A 25,756-nucleotide genomic window follows, 5' to 3' on the forward strand; every position below is an offset into this window, starting at 1 on the left:
TTAGTGCAATGCTAATTTAACTGCAATTTTTAAGAGACAGAACCTCTGAAGCCTAGGATACGAACCATGAAAGCAGCATGAAAGAAAAACTGATGCTGAAAGGTAAACAGAAAACCCTCTCTATGCTATTTTGCCCCCAAAATGAAGACTTTTTATATGATTTTAGTTATGCTGCTCTATGAAAAAGACCTAAGCTTCCAAAGCATAAACTACTTCAAACTGTTTCTTGCCCATAGCAACAGAATCCATTTTCATGACTTGTAACCTACTACTAAGACAGCTGCTGCAGGATACAACTTGTGCCAGAGTTGGATATACAATCAGAAGTGATTCAGCTGGGTGATAATGTGAGCCACATCATCAGATGAAAGATAGTAACTGAATTCATATGTGCCTAGTGCACTGCAAATGCAGTCATAGTCCATAGTCATTAAGTCAGAACCAGTGGGAAGAAACACAAGCTGGTTGACAGGAAGGACACTGTTAAATGACAGCAGCCTGATCGCTTGGAGGCCCCAGTTTGTCCAGACAGCACAGACTGGAATCAGATGCCTCAGAGTAAGAGCCAGATGAATAAGAAGGCTGGAGAGAAAGGAAAAAAATACTAAGAGAAACAAGACTTCAATTATTAGGTCTTCAGGCACCTTCCTCCAGCCCTAGACAACAATTAGTCCACTTATGTTTTAGAGACATAAATTCCTTGTGGAAGTCTTTCTACCATTAACTCCCTTTTGGACAAGGCTCCCTTTCAATTTTTAAAGTCTGATGGGGAAGAATTGTGACTGATGTCTCCTTAAACATAATGCTTTAGAGGTATGAGCTAAACATTACTGAAAAGTGGGCAACATTGTTAAATCCTTCACTGAAAGCTAACAACTACAAAAAGATGAAAGATAACTGGCCTCACAAGGTGTATGCACACCCATGAGAGGACTACCCTACAGTCCTTAAGTTGTTGCCAAATTGCATCTGATTATTACCTAATAAGAGTTTAAAAAAAAAAAAAAAGAAAAAAAGAACAAAAACAACGACCTTGAGAACAGAAGCCAAAACTGAAAACAACCTATTCCCTTGCAAATGTTCTCCATATGATGTTTGCTTTGCACTTCCTTCTACTTCCCCACTAGATTTTGTAAGTTTGAGCAGGAACTGAAAGTAAACTAGTGCAAATCCCCACTATTCTTCAGGAAGTCGAAGTTTTAATGAGCAAGAAGGCGAAGGTGGCTCTCAGCATATACAGAGCAACAATTCCTGATGTACAAAATGCTTAAAACCAAGCAAAGCTACACCACCTCTAAAATGAGGCAGCAACTGAACAGAGGACCCTAAGCATCACAGCTTTGAATGCAGGTGCCTAAACCCCATCTCAGGCCCATCTCAGGCACCCACACCTTCTACTGATCCAGAAAGTCAGTATGCACATTATTAGGCAAAAATTACAGTAAAAGACAAGAATGCTTGATAATTTTTGGCTCCAGCCCTAGATAAATAATAAAATGATGAATAATAACTCAGTTAGCTCATAAATTGAACATCTATGTAAGTTATTAGTGTGAACCTAGTGTAAATGTATAAATATCAGAAAGCTCAATGTAAACAGTCAGGTACTGGTGCTTTGAATTTTTATATTATATTGACTATTTTTCTTTTGGTTGTTGTTGTTGTTGTTAAGAAAAACTTCACTAGAACTATGGTGGCATTTGTACACTATGCACTGCCTAGTACAATTGATTTACAAAGTTCCTACTTTCAACTTTTCCATACAAAGTTTCTGTCTTTGTGCTATTCCAGCACTGGACTCCACACTTTGCAAAACCACAAAACACTTCATCGATCCAAAAGACTCCATTTCTCTTTTGGAGCACAAATAAAAGAAATTCATAATTAAGACTGCAATTCATCAAAGTTTGCAACTTTCTTTTAACTACAGTAGAACAAAAAAAAGAAAATTGTAGAAATATATTACATTTTGCCTTCCTCAATAAACAAAACCCCTAAAAAAACCCAGCAGCCTACAGAACTCTGTCTCTGCTTTCATAAATTTTTTCTTCAAATTATTCCTAGCTCATACAAGGTATTAAATGCTACTTAAAAATCCAGACAGTGCATAAGAAAAACCAAGATAATGGGATATTTTATGAACAACCATCAGAAAAATAAAAGAAGAGAACTCTAAGAAAAATACAAGTCTTCAAAAAACACTAATTATCCACCCCACTGTCAGCTTATAAAGCTACCAGAACCTCTCAGTGAAAATTCTCTAGAATGTTACTTCTTGAAAGGGCTATTCAAATGCTGCAGACTACTGCCTACTCTGTCTTTTTCATGAGGGGGCTTAAAACAGAGGCAAGAAGGATAAATAATGTCTGTGTTTGAATGACAACAATTTCAAGATGTATTTTCAACCAAAAAAGGCCTAGATTCATAAGCTATACAGCTGGAGACTACTGTAAAAGGTGCAAATCACATTTTGTAATAAAAAGAAACTGAAAAAACTTGCAGAAAAGATTGCATATGAAAAGTGGCAATTTACTTCCCTCTTAACAGCTTAATGCATGCTTCTGCTATGCATCTGATAACACATCAAACTATGATGGTTTGCTGGCTCACAGTTGAAAATTATTTATTACAAAACAATTCATAATCAAGTCATATCAATTTCACTTTGGTCACCATCAATCTGTTGTTCCTTCACCACCTCTTTTTTTTCCTCTACCAGCTGTGTGATATAGTCGGATATGTGTATCCGTTCATATGAATTTCTGTCCCAGAGAACTTTCAGTACTCTGCAATAGAAATAAGAATCCAAAAAGCTATTTTTAAACCATAAGGTAACACCACTGTGTTAAGAGCAGGCTTTTCGCAGTCTGGGGTGCAGGGGAAAAAAAAGGTAAAATAAAATTGGGAGACACGTCAGCGGTCTGACTGTAATATGGGAAGAAGAAATACCAACAGCCTAAAATTACAACAGCCAAATCAAAGGTCAAAAAACAAAAAAGATACTAACATAGGTCTGCCAAAAAAAAAAAAGAAATGTCACTTGTGATGATACAGGAGTGGTTTCTGTTACATATCCTAATACAAGAATAGTTTCTTTTGTACTAAGTTTATTCTGCACCACCCTAAGAAGCCAAAGGTGTAGCAAGAAATAATTTTTTTAAAAATCTCATCTGTTTAATTTTGCAGTCGCCACTATACAGTATTTCAAAACATTTATGATGGACAAAAACAATACCAAAACTGTTCACTAACATGAAAAAAATGAAAATCCTTGTGCTTAGTTGTATCTTACAGTTATCTTGGTGAAAGTGATTCTATGATTCTATGTGTTAGTTACCAGTACTGATTATTTACTAAAGCTATACCAATGAGCTGACTGGCATATGTTCATTTCATGGACATTTTAATGAGCAAATGTGTAATCTACGTTAGAACTGCATGCTTTAACTACCACATTGTTCAGGCATTTTGAATCTGAAAGTGGCCTCATCATCAATTTCTAAGACACATGATTTTGCTCAAGTCGAACATGAATGAAGGAGCCAGTGGAAGACATGATGGGAGGGAAGAGCACGGTGCAAACGATCTATTAGGATGTATGTGGAAACAGTTATGTGGGTGATGTAGGTAGGATGAGTCTGCTACGTCACGGAGCGGAGCTACCTGGTCTCATTTGCACTGCTGAGAGATTTGGGCTGGCCTGAGTCGCTCCCAACGGGAGCGGGGCGACTGACAGCAACACTGCCATGGCTCCGCGCATCGCAAGGGACACTCCGCGTGCTGTGGCAAGAAGAAAAACTTCAGGAAACAGTTAAGAAAAAAATGTATGGAGTTGAAAGTTTGTTTTAGAAACAAAATATTGAAGCGTGTATAATGATGCCTGATTTTAGAAGTTTTTCAATTACATACAGATTTTTATGTGGAATAACTCTGGGTCTCAGAAGCTTTGTGGGTTGCCAGTGTGTACAGCAATAATAATCCTCAAAATAAAAATTTTCAAATCTTTAGAATAGCATTAGTTTCTGCCAACAGCTAAGTGACTTCTGAAAAAAATGTCAACTGTAGAGTTTCTCACTGCTGTCACATTCTTGAAAAATAGGGCCCTCTGTGTAAAATTATGCATGGTGATGTTTATTTTGAACTCTTTTTAAACTATTTTTGCATTAATTCTCATGTCAACTCTTTCGAAGGCAGGAGGAAAGACCCACTGTTTTAGACTTATTCACAGCAGGTTGGTAATGACGCAGAAATGCCACCATATTTCAGAATGCTACATTTTTAAGTTCTAGGTATATAAACTACAGAAAGCACTGCCACAGGAACTTAGGCAGGCATTCAAAGTGGGGAAGGAAATAAAAGTCTTGTTAATGAGCAGTTTTCACTGAATTAAAGCTTTTTACATTGAAACACTGGTTTCAGGAAAGATAAAGGGGATAAAGAATGAGTTCAAAGTGAGAACGCATGCACCAACAGAAAGGGGGGTGGGCAAGCAGCAAGAATAGGAAACTTGTATTGTCCTTAAAAGCACATCGATAAAATCTGCATCACTTACATGCTAATTTTTCCTAGTTGCTTTGCCCTCAAAGGGAAAGAAAAGGTGTTCCAATTACTGACATTCAGCATAGCCAGGAGAGGATAAAACAGTTTAAAATGCCGTATTAATACTAAATACCTGAAGCCTTCAGGCGTGGGGATGATGAGATGAGGATTTGGTGGATCACTATGGCACCGAGGCACTTTTACAGGACGGGGACTGTTTCGATGAACAGCTGCAAACATAAAAACAGATCACATGTACTCAGATGTCAGAAAAACTCTGTTAGGGCCATTTCAAGACACAGAATTAAAACAAATTCCTATTTACAGAGTTAAGTGTGAACTGGCATGTATTTTCTTATCCTTTAGGAAAAATACAAATTATTTCAACTTTAAATAAATCATGTATATTAACACTTTTCATATTATTGTATTATTTAACTCATCCATAAAATAATGAAAATCTCCAGATAGTTAAAAACGAGCAATTAGAAAATGTGTACGTACTTCATAAAAACTACTTCATTATTTCTACTTCACAAATTAATTTATCTTATTGCAAAAACAAACATTAACAAACCAAATAATAATTAGAAAACCAAACAGCATTATTGTGTTTCCTTTGCATAAGAATTGAGCTTTCTCAGACAATAATGGAAAGCAAATTAAGCTGTAGATAAAACCCACATATGACAGTTTTACCTATACTAATGCCCCCCATGACAGTCTGCCCCAAGGAAGTGGTACAAATGGACAGGGCAAAACCTAAATGAGTAGTCACCGTCTTTATGCCTAATTCAGTGCCTCCAAGAGCAGTGTGCACCGTCTGCCCTCAACTCATCCTTAATTAGTAAGAAAAATACTGTGGCAGTCACATCTCCAGACAGCTGGTTGCCCACCAAACCATTAGTCAGCACTTTCTGCCAGGCTAGGTTCCTCTCAGTGAGCTCAGTTTCTGCCTTGTTTGCACTACGAGGGCAAGCAAAAGATGCCAGCAGGGCCAGGTGTTGGTTGTCCTGCTGTAACTGGCGAATACGCTAGCAGGACACCCAAAGGCAGATCCTTCCAAGGAAGGAAGACACAGGCTGTTTCACAAAGCAAAAAGACAGGATAAAACACCAGGAGATACACAGATACGTGTTTAGAGGCAGCAGCATGAACAAAGCTGGATCGTTAGCTTTGGGAAAAGGGGTAAAGACCACAGTGGGTTTAAGTCCTTCGAAGTGGTATGCAAATGTAACTGGGAAGTCTAATTTTTCTCCTAAGCAGGAGACAGGAATGGGTATCTGCAAGATCTGTAGCCAGGATACAGTTTATGTTAAATTTCACGTGTATTAAAGTTTCAGACTGCTGTTCAAGACTGCAGCATTGATCTGTGTCATCCCCTCCCCATGCCCCTGAGACAAAAGCTGTCGAGCAATTTAGTTTGTCTGATCTGCTGCGTCTGCAATAGCGTTTATATGAGTATCAGTAATTTGGCAGCATCACACTGGTGATTCACCTAAAACAGGCCTCCCTCTGAACAACAGTACTACAAGTGAATGTACAGGTTTTACATCACCGTAAAGAATTTGGCTAAATTTGATTTTACACTATGCTTCTTTCCAAAGGATTGGACTGACTTTCACTGCAAAAGGTTTGCCAGCTATTACACTTTCTCATCAAAATTATATCAAAACAAGCTTTCCTGAAAAACTGGAAAACCTCCTCTTGCTGGGGGCGGATTACTCTCCCCTTACGTCTTCTATCATCAAGCCTGCCCAGGAAGTGGACACCAGGAACAAGATAAAAAAGATGACAAAGTATTTTGGAAAGTAAACTAGTCAATGGAGTTGAGAAGAGGAAGAGAGAAACAGTGCTGAGAAAGAAATGGGTAAAAGGGATGTACTGCTGACAAAACATTATTTTCTCGAGATACGCAATCAAATATGTTGATTTCACGCTAATGATATCAACATTTATATCTGTTAAAATGTATTTTACACTATGCTGTATTTTATATTAGAGAACTATTTTGCACAGCCCCATGTATAAACTGTGTGTCCTTGATAATATAAAGTCCATTAGAAGCATAAACATCTGCAGTGCCAAAGTGTAAATAACTGCAGTGCCACAATGAAAGTTTGGGAGAGGGAGCTGTAACTGCCTTCTTAATGTTAAAATCATTTCTTTACCCAACATGGCCCTTTCCTAGAAGATCTGCAAGACTTCACAGGAAAGACAAAATCAGAGGAAAGCATCTGTAAAGCTTTGAAATTTCTTGAGTAAAACCACCAGGTAATTTACACTTTATCAGGCAATAATGGCTTCACATCAACAATCACAAAAAGACTGAAAATGCTTTTATTGGTATTTCTTGCACTTTAAAAGTACTTTACAACCAAAATTCTGTAACAGCAGCAGCAAAGCTCCAGAACAAATGCCAGTAACTTCTGCCTTACCAAGGTACAAACCTGTAACAGGACTGTGAGGTTTTCCAATAACATGGCCAATGCACTCATTCATCAAAGCCTGTAAACTCTAGAAAAGACAAACATAAAAAGTTGTGATGTTTTGTTACAAGAAGGTTGATGGTCACACAATAAAGCTCACAGTAACAAAATTACATTATTCAAGTATGTAATCTGTCAGATAAGCACCCCTATATTCTACCTATTATATTAAACTTCTGGATCCACATTAGTATTTTGACCTAATCGATTTTTTTAAAGCTAGGAAGTCTTAGTTTTGTCTTGCCTTTTGTCCTTGTCAAAATCACATAACTGTTACAACTGAACAGTGATATATCATAAAGAACATTTCAAAATATAAAGGTAGCGGAACTTAGTGTTCACTGTTAATAAAATTAAAATCAAGCTTCCTGGAAAAAGCTGTAACAACCTTCTCTGCCCTCCCCCTTCACATCCCAAGAAGAAACACCTAAAAAAATTGGGTGAGAATATGATGGTCTGAATGGCAAGATGAAGATCTGTGTAACAAAAAATATGAAGCCCTGCATATTAGAAGAAATACACTTTTCTCATCTACCCATGAAGCTAACAAAACTTTCATGCAAGGGATTTTAATAGTTAAAATCACTGAACTGGGCCTCAGGCAATCTGAACTCAATTATTAGGTGTACTATTCACTGTGTATGTAACCCTGGACAAGTTATTAAATCTTCCTCTGGTTCAATTTACTTGTCAGAACACCAGGGATATAATATATCTTCACGAAGTAGTAAAATTATATTCTTTAGTAGAGCTGCTGTGAAGGTCATTTCTATATGCCAGTCACTCAGAGTAGCCAATATCTTCCAGAAATTCAAAAACTTAGTGAAGACCAGGAAATTCAAGGACTAAGAAAAAACAAAATTATAAAACTAAGTGTTGAGCTTGAGACTGGCATATTTTACCAATGCAGACTGAGCTAGAATTTCATCTTGAAATGTAGAGCTCTAAATCTAGACCGTCATTATTCCATGACATGATGTAGTATCTAAGAGATCAGGATTGACACTGCCCTTTCCAGGTAAAATACTGTGACCTGTGCTATACAGATTAATCAAAGTTGCTTCAAGTGATGATCTCCAAAACTGAAATCCCATTTAAGAAAGAAAAAAGTTCAAAAATGCAGCTACAGTGTTGCGCTCCCCCCGTTTCTCTCTCCTTTACTTGTTCAAAGTCTGTTTTAGAAACTGTGTCAAAGCAGAAGAATTTGAGGGGCTGCTTCCTAAAGCTAAAGTATCAGAGTATTCCAAATTACCAGCTTAACTCTGTCATTAAGGCAGTCAACCCTTTCGCAGCAACACAAATGCAGGACTAACACGTAACTTACTAGAGAGGTCCTGATAAAAACACAAGTGTGAAAAAGACTAAACCGTATCATTTCTGTATTATGCAAGATTCATGTGGCATTTCATAACACATCTTGAAATTAGTAAAAATCAAGAGGTGTTGACACTCACATTCTGCTATTTTGTGGCAACTGTGCTTTTACTTCTCTGTTTTATTGTACCAAGATCAGAGAAATAAATTCTCAGAATTTTATTTTCAGAGGAAAAGGAGGAAGACTGAGCACACAAAAAAAACAGCTTTAGTCTACTCTTTTTTTTCCACAATAAAAACAGAAGAAAGATGCCTGAAAGTCTGTTTCATGTTGGAACAATTTGAAAATAAAAATCTTTAAACAGTTGTGATTGTGTATTCATATCCACAGATGAATTTGTGTGTTAGTTACGCCTCAGAAGCTTACATTTAGGAATTCATTATGACAACCATTAATCTCTATAGAAAGCTGCTGTCAACTTTCCAAGACACAAAGGGAGGTGGCCTCCCAAGACAGTACCAGCAACTTGAAACTATTACTGGCAATGGTCACAAACCTACTCTCTTCAGAATCTAACAAACAGAAGAGATAGCAGCTTCAACAGTGATATACAACAGCAATTGTTTCAGAACTGCATCTGTGTCCAGATGTTGCTTTATAAAAAGTATCCCTGAAAACATATACTAGTAGCTTCACAAGCATTTACAAATAAACACCCGCACAATAATGTATTCATACCAAGAAGTCATCTTCTGGGAGAGCTGAAATAAATGCTGGCTCAATGGCTTGAAGAAAATCAAAACCTTGAGTTGCCCATCTATGTAAAAGAAAAAGAAAAGACAGAAAATGAAATGCTCTTTGGCTAAAGCCATCATGAAGAGTTTCAACCACATCCAAGAACAGTAGATAATAGTTAATAATTTTTCCTCTGGAAAATATGATAAAATCTTTGTAAGAAAACAGACCAATACATAAACCATAAAAATTTTACCTTGTATCCAGTCATATTCAGATAAAGACTGATTTTAGCAAGGACAATGCCAAATAAGGTGAGCAGGCCATGCTATGTATCTAAACCCATATATGTGCTATCTTCAGAACAGCATCATCAACTCAACCATAGTATGTTTCAGAGCAACAAGCCAAACCACTGCGTTCCCTGCCTGAAGTCTCCTTTATGAAACAAGACTGTAAAGATACTAAAGATTTCACGACTATCTGATTAGTAATGACTGGGCATCAGTGGTTTCATGGCCTAGACTGGTGAAGTAAAACAAGTAAGTAACTTGGTTGGAGTGAGTTGTGTCTTCAGCCACTTGCTGTCCCCCACTGCTTCCTCTTTGACCTACTAGAACTAGCAGCTGCAACCTACAAAATACAAACAGAATCATAGGATATCCTGAGCTGGAAGAGGCACACACGGATCATCAGAACTGAACTTCTGACTCCACACAGGGCAACACAGAAGTTAAGAGCACAGTCCAAATGGTTCTTGAACACCAACAGGCCTGGGGCCATGACCATTTTCCTGGGGAGCTTGTTCCAGTGCTTGATCACCTCTCAGAAATTTTTTCCTAATACCCAATCTCAACCTCCCCAAATGCAGCTTTAAGCCATCTCCTCTTGTCCTGTCACCAGAGAGAAGACATGAAGAAGCTGCAGATAGCAACTCATTCTCTTCCCTAAGCTGAGCAAAGCTAGTATCCTTAATTACTCCCCATTACATCTTGTCCTTTAGTCCTATCACCATCTACACTGCCCTTCTTTAGACACACTGCAATATTTTTATGTCCTTCTTAGATTGTGGAGCCCAAAAGTGCACACAGTACTCAAGGTTGAGGCTGCACCCATGCTAAACACGGTGGTACAATCACTCCTTCCAACTGGTCAGATCTATTGTGCCTAAGGCACCCTGGGATACAGTTGGCCCTTTCCACTACCTGGGCACATCACTGACTCAAAGGTTACAATCAACAAGAACCCTGAGGTCCCTTTCTGAATGTCTGCACTCCAACCTCTCAGCCTCTGATCTATATGTATACCCAGAGTTACAGTACCCCACGCGCAAAATCTGGTATTTGCCCTTGTTAGATTTCATAAGGTTGGTTATTGTCCAGCACTCATAATCTATTAAGTTCTCTCTGTATGGTCTCTGTGCCCTTGAGTGAATCAATATCTGCTTCCTAATTTAGTATGGCAAACTTATTTAGTATGTACACAACTCCTATATCCAGGTCATTGATAAAAAACACTGAAAAAACTGGCCCCAAAATTGAGGTCCAAGGAACACCCTAGTGACTGGCTGCCACCCAGATGCCACTTCATTTACTCCAATTTTTTGAGCCCAACCCTTCAGCTCTTCCAAAAACTACCATGGCAGTAACAAGTTGGCTGTTACCTGGGTCGAGTGCCTCGGCCACTCTCACATTTTGTTAGCACATAATTCATCCATTTTCTGGCAAAGTTGATATATTTGTCTCCAATTTTCTGCCTGAATTCTCCAGACATCAGACGAACAACTTCTTTATGGTACTGTAAGAAACTGAAGATTACTTTTCACATATTAATAAGAAGAACAATATCCACTGGAGTATTTGCAGGCTAACAAAACTCTACAGTATGGTGACAGTCACATCCTATTCTTAGACAAAATTATTTTATGCAAGCAGTTGCCTATTTATAGAAAAAAAATTAATCAAGAAAAGTATGATACAAAATATGCTACAGTGAGAGGCAGTACTGAACCATACTGCATTCTTCTGTGCGCATCAGGCATGTGCTGATGTTTAACAGTGCACACATCATTGAAGAAACATCCTACATAAACACTTGGTTCTGTAATCAGAGATTGAACTGCAAAATAGTGTTTATTTTTAGTTATATTACAGTAACATTAGGGGATAAAAAAGTTATCTATGTGCATTTAAAAATCAAACAAATACCAGCTATATCTTATAAGACTATCCTAGAAGTATGTTAGGGTATGACACAATCTTAAAAAAATTTTACAAAGCCCCCAGGAATCAAACAGCAAAACAGTTAAAGCATCTGAACATAACATTTTGAATGTCTGCACTCTAAGGCAAGCAGTCAAAAGCTTGCACTGCTTTTGAGTACACAGAACCACCATAAACTTGGAAGGAATGTCTCATGTTACAGTATTACAGTATTATGCTATTCTAGGCTGAAAAACTGTGAGAAGGAAGTTAAACCAGAGGGCGGTAGAGTCACCATCCTTGGAAGTACTCAAAAAATGAGTAAATGTGGCCCTTTTTGATATGGTTTAGTGAGCATGGTGGCACTCATTTGAAGGTTGGATGTGACTTTGGAGGTATTTTCCAACCTTAATGATTCTGATATCATCTAAAATGCTGCCAAGCAGCAGGGCTTACAAGACTATACCTGAAATCATCAAGTTCTTAAAAGCTTTTTAGATTTCCAGGCATTGCTAATTTAGCAGATTCATCAGATTCATCTGTTGCTGTCTAGTAAATTCCATGTAAAATTTCTGAGGCAACACATTTTTTAACAATGTTCTGCTAAAACTGGGAAGTCACAGCTCACTAGAAATTACCAAATGTGAGGCCCATCTATATGAAGGACTGCAAGGAGGATCCAGAAAACAACAAAACATCTCAGTCTGAAAGTTAGGGATCATCCAGTACAGGACAACCAGGGGATTAGGCCCAGCGAGCATGGGTTTGTGAAAAGCAGGTCCTACTTGACTGACCTGATCTCCTCCTACAACAAAGTGAGCCACTCAGTGGATCAGGGAAAGCTTGTGGATGTCATCTACCTATATTTTAGTAAAGCTTTTTATATCTTTTTCCACAGCATTCTTCTGCAGAAACTGGCTGCTCATGGTCTGGACAGAGGTTCACTGATTGTTGTGCAAAAATCTGGCAGGATGGCTGGGCCCAGGGAGTGGTGGTGAGTGGTGCTACATCCTGCTGGCAGCCAGTCACTATTGGGGTTCCCCAGGACTCAGTTTTGGGGCCAGTGCTGATCTTTATCAATGACTGGACCAGGCAACCAAGGGCACCCTCAGTCAATTCACAGGCAACATCAAGTTGAGTGGGAGTGTTGATAGGTGGGAGGGCAGGAAGGCTCTGCAGAGCGATCTGGACAGGCTGGATTGCTGGACCAAGGCAAACTGTATGAGGTTCAACAAGGTCAAGTTCCAGGTCCTGCACTTGGGTCACAACAATCCCATGTAGCACTGCAAGCTGGGGGAAGCATGGCTGGAATGCTGCCTGGGGTAAAAGAACCTGAGGGTGCTGGCTGGACATGATCCAGCGTGTGCCCAGGGCAAGGCCAATGGCATCCTGGCTTCTATCAGCAATAGTGTGGTCAGCAGGACTGGGGCAGTGATGGTACTGGGCACTGCTGAGGTTGCACCTCAAATACTGTGTTGAGCCCCTCACTACAAGAAAGACATTGAGGTGCTGGAGCAAGTCCAGAGAAGGACAACAAAGCTGGAGCACAAGTCTGGTGAGGAGCAGCTGAGGGAGTTGGGGTTGTTTAGCCTGGAGAAAAGGAGGCTCAGGTGCTTATTGCTTTCTGCAACTACCTGAAAGGAGGTTATAGTGACATGGGTGTCCATCTCTTCTCCCAAGTAAAAAGTGTTAGGACAAGAGAAAACAGCCTTAAATTGGGCCAGGGAAGGTTTAGATTGGATATCAGGAACACTTTCTTCACTGAAGGAGTTGGTCAGGCATTAGAACAAGCCACAGGAAGTGGTGAGTCCCCATCCCTGGAGTTATTTAAAAGGTGTGTAGATGTAAACGTGGTTTAGTGATGGACCTGGTAGTAGTGAGTTAACAGTTGGAATCGATTATCCTAAAGGTCTTTTCCAACCTAAATAATTCAATGTTTCCATAAATTCTTTGTATTTTCACAGTTACTAGTTACCTTATTTGCACCAATGTAAAACCAGAAATTTCAATTGCTTTTTGTTTCCTTACCTCAAACCCAAAATTATAACCCTGAATCATGGCTTCCCGGTAGTATTGCTGCAAAGTGGCAGATTCAGATTCATCAACTTCAGCATCAAACTCAGATGTGAACATGTGATCAACTCTATCAATGGCACTGCTTATCTTATTGCATAGCTGTAATGCATCGTTCTGAGCAACAACAAAAAGGGATGGGGGGAATATCAACATATTATTTAGTCTTGTCAACTGTAGAATATAAGGCAAACATGAATCTAACAATTACATTATGTTAAATGAAAAGGTATTACAATGCCACAAAAATTCATTCAGTCTTGTAAAAACAAACATTTTCCAGCAGTTGCACGAAGCAAGTCCTGTAATTAACTCAAGTATTATAATAAAGTTTGCTTGCATGTGATTAACTTTAAGAACAAAGACAGCAAAAGGGTGAGTGGAGAATGAACAAAAAACCACAAAACAAACAAAAATATCTAACCAAAACCAGACAGACAAGAAAGGAGAAAATGAGTTCTACTATCTATAGCACGACCAAGCCTTTGGTTCTATTTTCACCTTGGAATATGGACACAGCCTCTATTGAATGCAGGGTGATACTGCCACTTAAAAAAAGCCCAACAAACAAACCCATCAAAGAAAACACTCATCCAACAAAATCAAAAGCAAACAAACAAATAAAAAAAACCCCACACCACATACACAAAACAAGCAAAGAAAGATAAAAAACCCACACCAAATCCAATAGAAAATAAACACAGAGACTACCCACTTTTGCATCTTCAAATATGGGAAGAAAAGTTGTTTGCTGCAGATCATTGATTTTGATAGAATTTGTTTTTAGAAAACCACATACTTTCCTTCAATTCAATATTGCTGTCACCCAAAGAGGTACTCACTCTGTTGCTATGGTATTTCATCTGCATTATGGACTTGTTTCCCAACTACCCAATGCAAAAATGATTACACCAATATAGCTCAAAAACACACTCACAAGTCATTTGCAAAAACAGAGTGAACACTGTACTGAAAGTAAAATCCATAGAGGACTACCACACACCTTGCAATTGCAGAATATGCCATTAGCTTTGCAATCAAATCTTTTTCCACTTTTTTACTTATCAGTGAGCAAAACACCATCAGTTTTGACAAATAATCTCAAAACTTGCTTACCTTTAGCTGCTGTAGAGCTTTGGCAATGATTGGTTGGCTGGATGTCTGTTCCTGGTGCAGAGATATGAGCCCTTCAATAGACTGCTGGAAAGCTTTTCTCTGACTCACAAGGTGGGCAGACTGAATGACTACAAGGAGGAGGTTATCAACCTAGAATACAAGACACCACTAGATCTTGTAAACAAAATCCTCTCCGTAAAAGCATATCCAACATGACCAGATTCCAACCACTTATTTTTTAAATTCTACTATATGAAAGACCTCTCTTGTCACTATTCATGAAAATCTAAATTCACACAGAAAAGCTTGATGCTGGCAACTAAACTCAAATTCTCATCTAATGAGCAGAGTTCCACTAGGGTAAATGCCACATCAAGTTTTCATGGGGAATGTAGTCCTATTCACTTCTGGAAAACAGGGAAAACACTGCATTACATTATCTTCAGATTATCTATACACAAGAAAAAGCAACAGCTAAGCAAAAAAAATTATATTTTCTCAAAGCAGACGGAAATAACAACCATTATATACGCAAAGAGGTTGTACCCAAAAAACTCTACATAGTTCAGGACAAAATCCCACTATTCAATAGGGAAAGACATAGATTTAACACATAGTATTTGATCAAAATTTGAAAATTATCAATATGTAATATGTTTTGGAGACCAGAGCTCAGATATTGCACAAGTCTATAAAAGTATACATCATAGATGGTGTTGCCATACTAAGCTCTGCTGATTTCAAACTACAGACAATGCATCTGCAACAAGTTACTCACAAAACAAGACCTACTTCATCCTGATTTTCAGTACCTCCTCCCCAAAGAATAATTTCATGCTTAAAATTCTTTAAGTGTTGATGAGATTCTTTCATTTGATGAGTATTTTTTAAATAACACCTTACATTTTCTCTAGTTTGCAATCAAAATGCATTTTTTTAAGACACAACCTTTCTGAAGGACTTTTTATTTCCTAAACTTTCAATCCTAGATTTAGAAAAACCTAGTGTTACAGACATATAAACACATACACATAGTGTTTTATGTACACTTGCACATGTAAGAAACCATTTGCAAACCAAATTTCATCTATTGCTGTTTTCATTTTCTGAATGAAATACTAACTTTGATGGAAGTCCAAAGAACTTGTAAGCACTTAATCAAAGGCTGCTTTTTTATTGGAATAACAGGCAAACAAGAAACAACATGTTTGCACGTTAAAAGCAGCAGTATGTTGTAGAGGGACTTTTTTCAGCTGCCGGTAATTGCTAGAACCCTCTGAATGCTAAAGGTCAGGCACAGTGACATAGAAAGTCACTCTCTTCCTGGACAGTACAGCCCATTTATGGTAGGATCCAAGGAACTGCATGACATACCAAAAGGAAAATTCATGTAGCTTAACATAAGGATATGAGAACATGAGGGGCAGGGAGCTGGCTCAGCTGTCAGAGTGCATCAGAACTGCTGGCAGGGAACCCCTGTTGGCTTGGGAAGAAGGAAAGTATGACTGGAAACATTTCTTCCTGCAGAACTGTTGAACATCCAGTAACTTCCAGAGAAATTTAACATTAAATGTCACAATTCATCCAAGATCAAGAGTAACTGATTTCATGCCTCAGTGTGTGGAAGGCACACAACCATCACATGTTCTTGGCGACTTGTAACTTCTTAATATAATAAAATGTACAGCTTTCAAGTCTTAACAACACTTCTGAATACCCAACTAGATATTAAAAGAACCTCTATTTTCAAGTACAACCCTGAAAAATGCACATTTGTAGAGACTGATCCTGCCAGGAAATGCTACAATCAATTTAATATTTGTATTTAACACAACTAAGAATCAAACATATTCCTGAATTTAACTTTTTATTACCTATAAAAGGACATATGCTTCACTTCCATCACTCCAGTTAATCTAATAGAATAAGCATTCATAGAAGCATGGAGATGACAAACAGTGGGGGAAAAAGACCAAACCCACCTGCATGGTGCGCAGCGTATCAACGGTTTCTACTTGTGGCACTACTTTGACCGGCTGACCCTCCCATGCACTCCAGCTGTCACCTAATTCATGGTCTTTGTCACTGTGTTTGGTCATTAGCAAGTAGGCCTCATATGTAAGCTCATCTGAATCCTTGGAGCAATCCTTCCCAGCAGCTGCATTGAGGAGCTGCAAAATCACAGACTTTTCCCCCGCAATACTGCCTGGTACAAATACTTGTAAAGTCTCGAGTCCAGGAATTTGTACCTGTAGAAAAGAAACACACTGAATGAGTGAATCTGTCTTTTATGACAAATAAAAAAGATAAAATAGGTATATGTAGTATCATTTAAGCAACAGGAAGAATTTCCATCCTAAAAAGCTGTACAACATACATACTAAAACAGTATCTTCAACCATTTTTGCATTTTAAGTCAAAAAGCATTAAAAATTGTTTCTTTTGAAATCCACTGGATCACCATCTTTCAGTGACTTTTTTCCGTGTACTTCCAGTTAATCCTTCTACATATTCTTTTAAAGGAATCTTGTTACAGAAGAAGTCCAGTTTCACATATATACTATATATGTATGCATACACAAGTATAAAATAGATACAGTCATATTTTAAAAAGTAAATTAGCCAACAAAGACTGGAGTATTAAAAAAAAAATTCCTTCAGAATTCATACATTTCTCAAAGGCTACAAAAGATAAAGAGTAAACAAAACTCTGGCTAAAAAATTATCAGTTACTCTTCTACTTCCACAAGAACTAGATTAAGTCCAGCAAGTGTTCTCTTTTAATAAAATACTACTGATACTACTTAAAAACTACTTCCAATTATATCTGTCACACTGGTAGCAATACTTCACCCAAGTAAGGCATCAGAGGCAGACTGTGAAAACAGTAAAATAGCCAATATCATGATTTGACATGAGGTAATTGACTTACGGTGGAGTTAAATTCTCTTATCAGATGTCATCAAGCTAAAACAAAACACTGCACTGAGCACTTCTATCATTAGACAGATGTATTTTATAATTAAAACTATTATAATCTGTAGGCCAATGTAAAATACTAGATCGTTGTTACTAAAAGCTAAATTTAGATTCCCAAAACTAATGAACATCTGATTGAAAAGGCTGTTAAAAATTTAAGCTCCCTACATGATATTAGGGGGACAATACATAAAGTATTCATCATCAAAATGTGTGTCATTTAACCCATGTATAACAGATGTGTCAAACTCGAGAGTCAATTTTTTCTTCAAAAACCATTCTTAAGAAAAACTGTATGATCCTTAAAAGGTCTACCAAAATTAATATGGTGTCTTAAAGCAGCCAAGACTAGATACCTGGGGGAAAAAACTTTTTTAAAGTAAACATACACTGATTTCCCTGGGCATTTTCCAACTCTTAAACAACGCACAGACCAGGGCCCTGCTGAGCCAGTTGTTTCATCCATGTATTTAACAACCCTTTATGAACTTCTCTCCTACAGAACTTGGTTGTGTCCTCTTAAATGAATTTTTGTATTTGGCAAACATTTATATGAATCTAACAAGAATTACATCATGAGAAGGTTAGTACATTATTTCCCAACTGGGAATTTTATATATATATATATATATATATGTATAAAATGTATGGATATGGAAGGACAAAAAAGAACAGCAGATCCAAATACATTTAATCTGTTGAAGCAAATGACTTAAGACTTGTTGACCTAGGAATTTTTAAGAAATTTTGCAAAACCACAAATGTGGGACTTTACAATGCAGTAAATATAGAGCACCAAGAGCTTAACTTACTTTCGCTGTACAACAGTTTTCTAGCAACAGTTTTTCTGGAACAGAACAGAGTCCCTGCATTTCTAATGTCCCCAGTACTCTCTAGGAAGCTTGCTAGAGCAGACCTCCACTATAATACTGCTGCTTTATAAAAGCAAAACACAGGTCTATAGTCTGAGATTATCTACTCAAACATGTATCCATTTACCTTATAGATTTGGCAGCATTTGTTTCATAGCACTCACTACTGTTATTAAACAAAAAAGCTTTTCCTCAGTCACCAAGAGAATCTTTGGAAAAACAAGGAATTAAGACACCAATTCCCCAAAACAGACTAGCATTCTCACTCACACAAACGCAAGTACAGAATTTGGCTACCACAATTCAATATTAAATACACAACACTTTAAATGTTGAAGTATAGATGTCCCATTAAAAAACTGAAAGCAGGCCAATATCCTTTGACATTCTGCTTAGCATACCCAGCTCACTTTCATGCCTCTAAACCTTATTACCTACATGAATTTACCTTCACATACTCTTTTGTTTTCAGGGCATTCAGAAGATCTCGCACAGGGGCTGACAATGCAAATCCTGCTGCTATTTCAAGGTCCTACAAGTAATGACAAAACAAAGGAATACGCTTTCAGACTAAATTTCTTTAAAGCATATACATAAGAGGAGACTGCTAACTTACCTTCCTCAGCATTTTAGCAAAACCAAGAGCTTTGGAGGCCCTTTCTCTAGCTTCATGGAACAGCTCTTTCAGTGCTCGACTGGTCTCTATAACAGACCTCCTGAAACATTGGCAGAAATGAAGTGACAATGTTTTAATAAATCATATTGCATTTATAGAGCCGCTAGAAAATAATTACTTACATATACGTTAGTAGAAAGAACATAAATATTTGCAAGCAGCTGGTAAATAAGTTGAACTTGCGTAGGCACATTTTTTTATAATAATATAAAAAGTTAATTCAAGTATCATTACACAGACAACCTCTCACAGACTGAACTAAAGAGAAGCCTCCTAGGCTTCACAAAAACAAAATGATGGTTCATTACTACTGCACACAGAAGTACAGTGGTAGTCTATGGAGCCTTGCATTTACAAAGTCTGCATTCTAAGAAATAAAATACATTATGCATCTGTCAGAGGAAGAGAAACATAAGTAAGTGTTTTGTTATTATTAAGCCAAAGGACTTAATACCTGATTTCATCTGATGCAGTACTGTCATCGGCACTGGCCCAAAATTCATCACAACTGTCTTGTAGTCCAGAATCTAAAAATATTCCTGTAGATTTCAGCAGCATTCCTGCAATATCACTGTAGCAACAGAAATGGTGGAACTTCAGAGTCTTATTGAGGTAGAATGGCACCTTAAACTTCTTCCTTCCTAATGCAAGAGAGCTGTTGCCAAGTCCATGTACAAAAACAAGCAACATCTTAGGGTCCACAGAAGCAATGTCTGTTACAGCAAGATTCAGGGCCACCTGCACCTACTGCATCCTACACCCACAGCCACTGCAATAATCACAAAGACTACCAGCTGCTTACTGACATCTCAAGAAGTCACACCTGGGAACCCCGAACAAGTGCTAACTTTAACACCTATCTGGTACAAAACACCACCATAAGCAGAGTAATTAAATAAAACCTACCAAAATAGTTTTCCAGCTTGAGCTTCACCTCCTCTTATATAAGGAGTTATTTCTTTGGTGAAATTCCATTCTTCCTCCAACAGATTTTTTAAACTATGAGATGCTTGAGGTAACTGCTGCAGCATTTGGATCCAGCTTCGCATATAATCAAAGTAAACCTGTACAAGGAAACAGATAATTTAAACAGAAACTGTAACACAAGGTGTTAATTTAAGGACTAGAACTTCTCAAATCAACAGAAGAACTCAGTATTATACAATTTTAGAAGGTATTTCTACAATAATTTTCATTTCCTCCAACTGGAAATGAGCTCCATGTTTTCACACAAAAGGCGCAATTTATGGCTCAGGAAGTATTAAATTCTATGTCTCCACAATACCTTCCTGAAAATACTGACCCCCTTGCTTGCTGTGCTGCTATTTACCATTGTATTAGTGAACATCCACAGTAGCCAGAGTTTTTAAAGCTGAGCTGCTGAAAAACAGTCTCTGTACCTTTTATTAACTGGATTACTTCAAAAGGTTTTATCTGAACATATCCTCCTCGATACAGGTAAGTGCCACAAAAAGGTTCCTGAGATTCTACATTTACGCTTTGTGATCCTTTACATCAAGTCTTATCTCTCACATTTACTTAATTACTATTGTTTTAAACCAACATTTAAAAAATCCAGGTAAATACAATTCTTCTTCAACCATCTGCCCTTCAGGATCATACTGAATGCAAAAAATTACCTGCAATTTGTTTCGGTTCAATAATCTGTAACATCCCTCCTCAAAAAATCCACTTTCTATTGGTTTCAGGTATTTTCAGACTATGCTGTTAAAATGCCAAGATCATAGAATCATAGAATGTTTTGGGTTGAAAGGGACCTTAAGGATCACCCAGTTCCAACCCCTATCTTTCAGAGGCCAAGTGTTTTTCTTAAAAAGATTTCTTTAACTAATTGCAGTAACGAATACACATTAAAAATAAGGTATCAATTATGCATTAATGCAGTACCAATACTGTAAGATATAATGTCAGTCAAAAAATTGTATTTTATTCAATATTAAAAGGTTATTAAAAGTTTAGTTCAAACTTAGGAATTTACATTTCTATATATGAACCATTTTTGGTAAACACAAGCAATTTACAAGTCTACTGTACCACAGAGCAAAAAACAGTAAAAATCACTGCTAAAACAGCACTAGCTTCTGTTACAAGTCCATTAAAACAATAAAATTGCATCAAAGCAGGGGGGGAAAAAAAAAAAAACGGCAACTATCCCTAAAAGGGATAACAGATTTCTATTAGCAGTATTCAGATTAATACACTTACTTGAACTCTCCTTTTGGAAGCTTACCATTAACATTTTATGCAGATCCTCTTCAAAAGAATCAATGTTGCAATCAATCTTTTGTAAGTCATCTAACACTTCCCGTAACATGAACTGGTAATATTGCTTCATTAAGAGTCCACCCTTCAGAACTTCTTTACACTCTCTGACTAGCTGCAAGACAAAAACCCAAAAACTGCCATCAGTCAAGACATTACTCTTAAATTCACCTGGGCAGTGAAAGCTTAATTTGCCAGTCCAGTTTGTCTAAATATGTAAGTTTTGTCACTAAATAATTTCTACAGCTTTTTGAAACAAATACAGTTACTCTATACATCCACAGGAAAGATGTCAGTAGTTTTCCAAGATTATTTAATTGCAATCCCATTATTCACCACATAAATGTAAATGGAGATGGAGGCAGATGTTTCAGACTTAATCCCTGCCCAATGCCACAGCAAACAACTTCATGGATAATTAATTTAGAAAGGGGCAAAAGGGCTCACAGTCACAAAATCACCAGTTTCAACAGAAGCAAGTCAGGAAAAATTGCAACGTGTTTAACATATGCTTAGAGAAGTGTTTTACTACAGTGAATTCACTGTCCATCTACTGGGCAGCTGCCCTCAACTCCAAGATCCATACCAGATCTGAAAACGATTTGTGGCTTTTTTGTTGCTTCCCTGGGCAAAGCTAACATGAGGAAAGTTATCTTTTCAACTGCAGAAGGGGTCGCCTTTGGAACAGCTGTCATCTCTCCCTGAAAGCTTAGTCCTTATTTATTTCAAGAGACATGTACAACCACAGGTAGAGGAGTACACAACGAGCAAGGATCTTTTCAAACCTATACTAACAAATGCCTTTCTTTCAGAAGCCCTTCAAGTGCTTAGTGTGTATTCTTCTGAAATCATTATCAGTCTTCAGGTTTGACAATCCCTGATCTTTTCTGAGGATCAGAGAGAATGGAATTGCTGGATGATGAATATGCTTTTTAAAATCCTCTATAATGGCTCTCCTGGCTAAGTAATACATCAATATAGTAGACTCAATGTATGAGAAATTATAATGGAACAAAAGCAAAAAACCTACAAGAATGCTATTAGTATGACATGAGTCTTTGGAATCCTTTACAGGCCAGAACACATGTTGTACTCCCCAATGTGCAGAGGAAACAAGAATAATAGTCTAAACTGTACAATTTAAGATTCACCAAGTTAGGTAAAAAAAGGGGGGGAAAAGTAATTTTTTTATAAGGTGGAAACGCAAAAGGACACTTTTATATCCTTAACATATCACGTATTTTAAAATTAATGTGCTTCTTCACTCAATCCAGTGTTAACACTCACTGTGTTAACCTGTGGGGGATTTTTCTCCCTTCAATCCACATCCATTCCAAAATAAACTTGCAGAACTTCATTAACAATAGAGGTTTTTATTTCAATAATACTCTTTTACAGGGATATGCTATTGAATAACAGAATATAGGATTTACAAAAAATCTGTAGTGCTAATCTTGGTGTCAACTTTTGAAACTGAAATTCACAAAGCAGTGGCCAAACAAAATTTTGGCGTATAATGACCACATGAAAGAACACACACCTTAAACTGAAAATATTATCACTATTATTGGTTTGATGGGTTGCTTTTTGTTTAGGTAGTTTATACAATAAATTATTTTCTCAAAGCAGGTAGAGCAAGACAAACAATACCAAATTTAACCACCAAACAGAAATAACCCACATGCACATACACACATCCACCTCTCAGTACTAATGCTGAATTTGAGAACCATCTTGAAATGCTCAGATACTAAACTGCCATTAAAAGAGAACAGCTCTCTCCAATAACACAGGATCATGAGGATTACAAAAACCGGTACTGAAAGTGAAACATGGACAAAAAGGAGGAAGGCAGCAAGAAAGGACAGGAGAAAAGGCACATTGTAAGAGGGATATAATCTGTGCTAGTTTTCTTTTTATGTATATACTTCTTATTGAAAATCAGATTTTTTTTTTAATACAATTGACTTGCTAGTAATACAAAAATTTAATGCCACCTTGAAAAAGTTGAGTAACAAGACTAGCATGCCTGATACATTCACACAGTACTGCTATGTATTTCAAATGGTACCAAAAAGCAGGAGACACTTCTAGGTCTCAGTGCCTCAAATAAGATTCACTAGGTCAATCACTACCAAAAACAGACTGTGCTATGCTACTTGCACAGGAAGAAAATTCAAGGAATTGGGTTTGTTCAGCCTTGAAAGAGAATATGCAAGGGGAATTTAATCACAAATTTCCAATGCCTAGAGGGCAGTTGCAGAGAAAATGAGGGCACTCCTTTCAGAAGGATGCACAGTGACCCCACCTGAGGCAACACACACAAGTTGCTTAAAGGAAATTCTGTCTAATACAAGGGGGAAAAACCCAACCAACCAGCCAACCAACCAAAAAAACACACTAAAAAAACCCATACACACACAAAAAACAAACAAAAAAACAAACAACAACAAAAAGAAAACACAAGAACAGAACACATTACCAGGAATAAAATTAAATACGGGAACAGATTGGCTGGAAAAGTAGTGGAGCAGTCTCTCTCTAGCTGCAAGTATCCAGGATCTGACCTAACAAGGACCTGAATTACAGAAGGGGTAAGGTTGAGAGGGACCACAGATGGAGACTCCACACCCTCTCCAAGCAGTCTGTTCCAGTGCTCAGTCATTCACACAGTAAAGAAGTTCTTCCACATGTTCAGGTTGAACTTCCTGTGCATCATTTTCTGCCCATTGCCTCCTGTCCTATTGCTGGGCACCACTGAGCAGAGCCTGGTTCTATCCCCCGGCACCCTCCCTTCAGATACTTATAGAGACAGAATCATAGAATATGCTGAGTTGGAAGGGACCCAGGAGGATCACTGACTCAAACTCCTGGGCCTGTGCAGGACACCCGAAGAATCACACCATGGGCCCCGAGAGCACTGTCCAAACACTTCTTGGACTCTGTCAGGTTTGGTGCTGCGACCACCTCCCTGTGGAGTCTGTTCCAGTGCTAAACCCTTTGGGTGAAAAACCTTTTCCTAATATCTAATCTAAACATCCCCTGACTCAGCTTCGAGCCATTCCTTTGGGTCCTGTCACTGGTCACCACAGAGATCAGTCTGTCTCTCCTCTTCCCCTCCAGAGGAAGTTGTAACTGCAATGAGATCTCCCCTCAGTCTCCTCTTGTCCAGGCTGAACAGACCAAATGACCTCAGCCATTCCTCATATGGCTTCTCTTCAAGGCACTTCACCATACTCATGGCCCTCCTTTGGATGCTCCCCAATAGCTGAATGCCATTTTTACATTTGGTCACCCAAAAATGCCCCCAGCACTCAAGGTGAGGCCGTCCCAGTGCAGAGCAGAGTGGGACAATCCCCTCCCTTGCCCAGCTGGTGATGCTGTGCCTGATGCATTCCCTGCTCGGCCCTCCTGGCTGCCAGGGCACTGCTGACTCATGTTCAACTTGCCATCAACCAGGACCCCCAGGCCCCTTTCTGCAGCACTGCTTTCCAGCATCTCATTCCCCAGTCTATACACAAAACCTGGCCTGCCCTGTCCCAGGTGCAGAATCTGGCGCTTGCCCTTTTTAAACTTCATATGCTTGGCAACTGCCCTTCTGTCTCTGCCACCTCTCTAGATGTGGGAGAGGGTGCCTTGAGGACTGCAAAGTTGAATGCCTCACTTGCACCAAAATCAAAACAAAAATAATTAACTCCTCTACTAATAAAGTCTCACCAAAGTACAACAACAAAGCACTGGCCCTGGCCCTCAATGCAGAGAAAGCCAAGGCACAGCAGCCTACCCAGAAGATCATCTTACAGAAGGAAGTGAAGCAGCAGCCACTTCCAGAAGCTGTGCTGCAGCACCAGCTCTCCTTCCTGAAAAATACTTGATAGAATTGAAAAATCTTATGTCTGCAGTTAAGATGGCCCAGTTGTACTGAGCTGCATGCAAGTTCTGCATCCTTGCCCAGCAGCCAGGAGAGCAGCATGACTGAAGATAGCTGGGTTGATCATATTCCAGATGGTCAGCTTCTGAGGGCTACAGAGTGTGATGCAGGACATTGATGAGGTCCCCTCTCAGCTGTCTCTTCTCAAGGGTGAACATGCCCAATTCCTTCAGCCTTTCCTCACAGGAGAGATGTTCCAGATCCCAATCATCTTTGCTGTCCTCCACTGGACCCACTTCAGGAGCTGCACATCTCTCTGATACTGAGGAGCTCAGAACTGGACACAGCAGTCCTGATGCACCTCACTAAGGCTGAGTAGAGGGGAAGGATCACCTGCCTCAACCTGCTGACTATACTCTAATATGATAATAAAACAATCTAATTTGGGGATCAATCTAATTGTAGGACTCAGCTTCCAGAAGGTTGGACCAGAGTATCTCTAATCCAGACTTCTCTGTAATACTCCGTGAATTTGCAGAATAACATAGATTCCCGGACTCCTGTTTTGAGCTTGCTCAAGATTTTATGAATTATAATTCTTCAGGAA

At 38.4% G+C, this 25,756-nt stretch overlaps 1 protein-coding gene across 8 annotated transcripts in view; it reads right to left on the bottom strand.

Moving 5' to 3' along the window:
* Window positions 1-25,756, bottom strand: part of MAP3K4 (mitogen-activated protein kinase kinase kinase 4) — a 68,211-nt gene that overhangs the window by 16,656 nt on the left and 25,799 nt on the right. For 5 of the 8 annotated variants that reach the window (XR_004238843.1, XM_032102483.1, XM_032102477.1 and 2 more), the window contains 13 exons: window positions 21,247-21,393; window positions 19,902-20,059; window positions 19,450-19,566; window positions 18,936-19,035; window positions 18,768-18,851; window positions 16,451-16,717; window positions 14,469-14,618; window positions 13,308-13,469; window positions 10,742-10,875; window positions 9,082-9,160; window positions 6,978-7,056; window positions 4,673-4,769; window positions 3,664-3,780 (listed from right to left, as the gene is read on the bottom strand). Coding sequence is in view for 7 of the 8 variants with exons in the window: in XM_032102483.1 (XP_031958374.1) it covers window positions 3,664-3,780; window positions 4,673-4,769; window positions 6,978-7,056; window positions 9,082-9,160; window positions 10,742-10,875; window positions 13,308-13,469; window positions 14,469-14,618; window positions 16,451-16,717; window positions 18,768-18,851; window positions 18,936-19,035; window positions 19,450-19,566; window positions 19,902-20,059; window positions 21,247-21,393 (1,691 nt within the window). In the remaining variant the exon portion in view is untranslated. The remainder of the gene's footprint in view (window positions 1-3,663; window positions 3,781-4,672; window positions 4,770-6,977; window positions 7,057-9,081; window positions 9,161-10,741; window positions 10,876-13,307; window positions 13,470-14,468; window positions 14,619-16,450; window positions 16,718-18,767; window positions 18,852-18,935; window positions 19,036-19,449; window positions 19,567-19,901; window positions 20,060-21,246; window positions 21,394-25,756) is intronic. The other 3 variants (XM_032102478.1, XM_032102480.1, XM_032102479.1) reach the window with 3 other exon arrangements.

Source organism: Corvus moneduloides, chromosome 3 (genome assembly GCF_009650955.1).
Source record: "Corvus moneduloides isolate bCorMon1 chromosome 3, bCorMon1.pri, whole genome shotgun sequence".
In the NCBI taxonomy this organism is placed as follows: domain Eukaryota; kingdom Metazoa; phylum Chordata; class Aves; order Passeriformes; family Corvidae; genus Corvus; species Corvus moneduloides.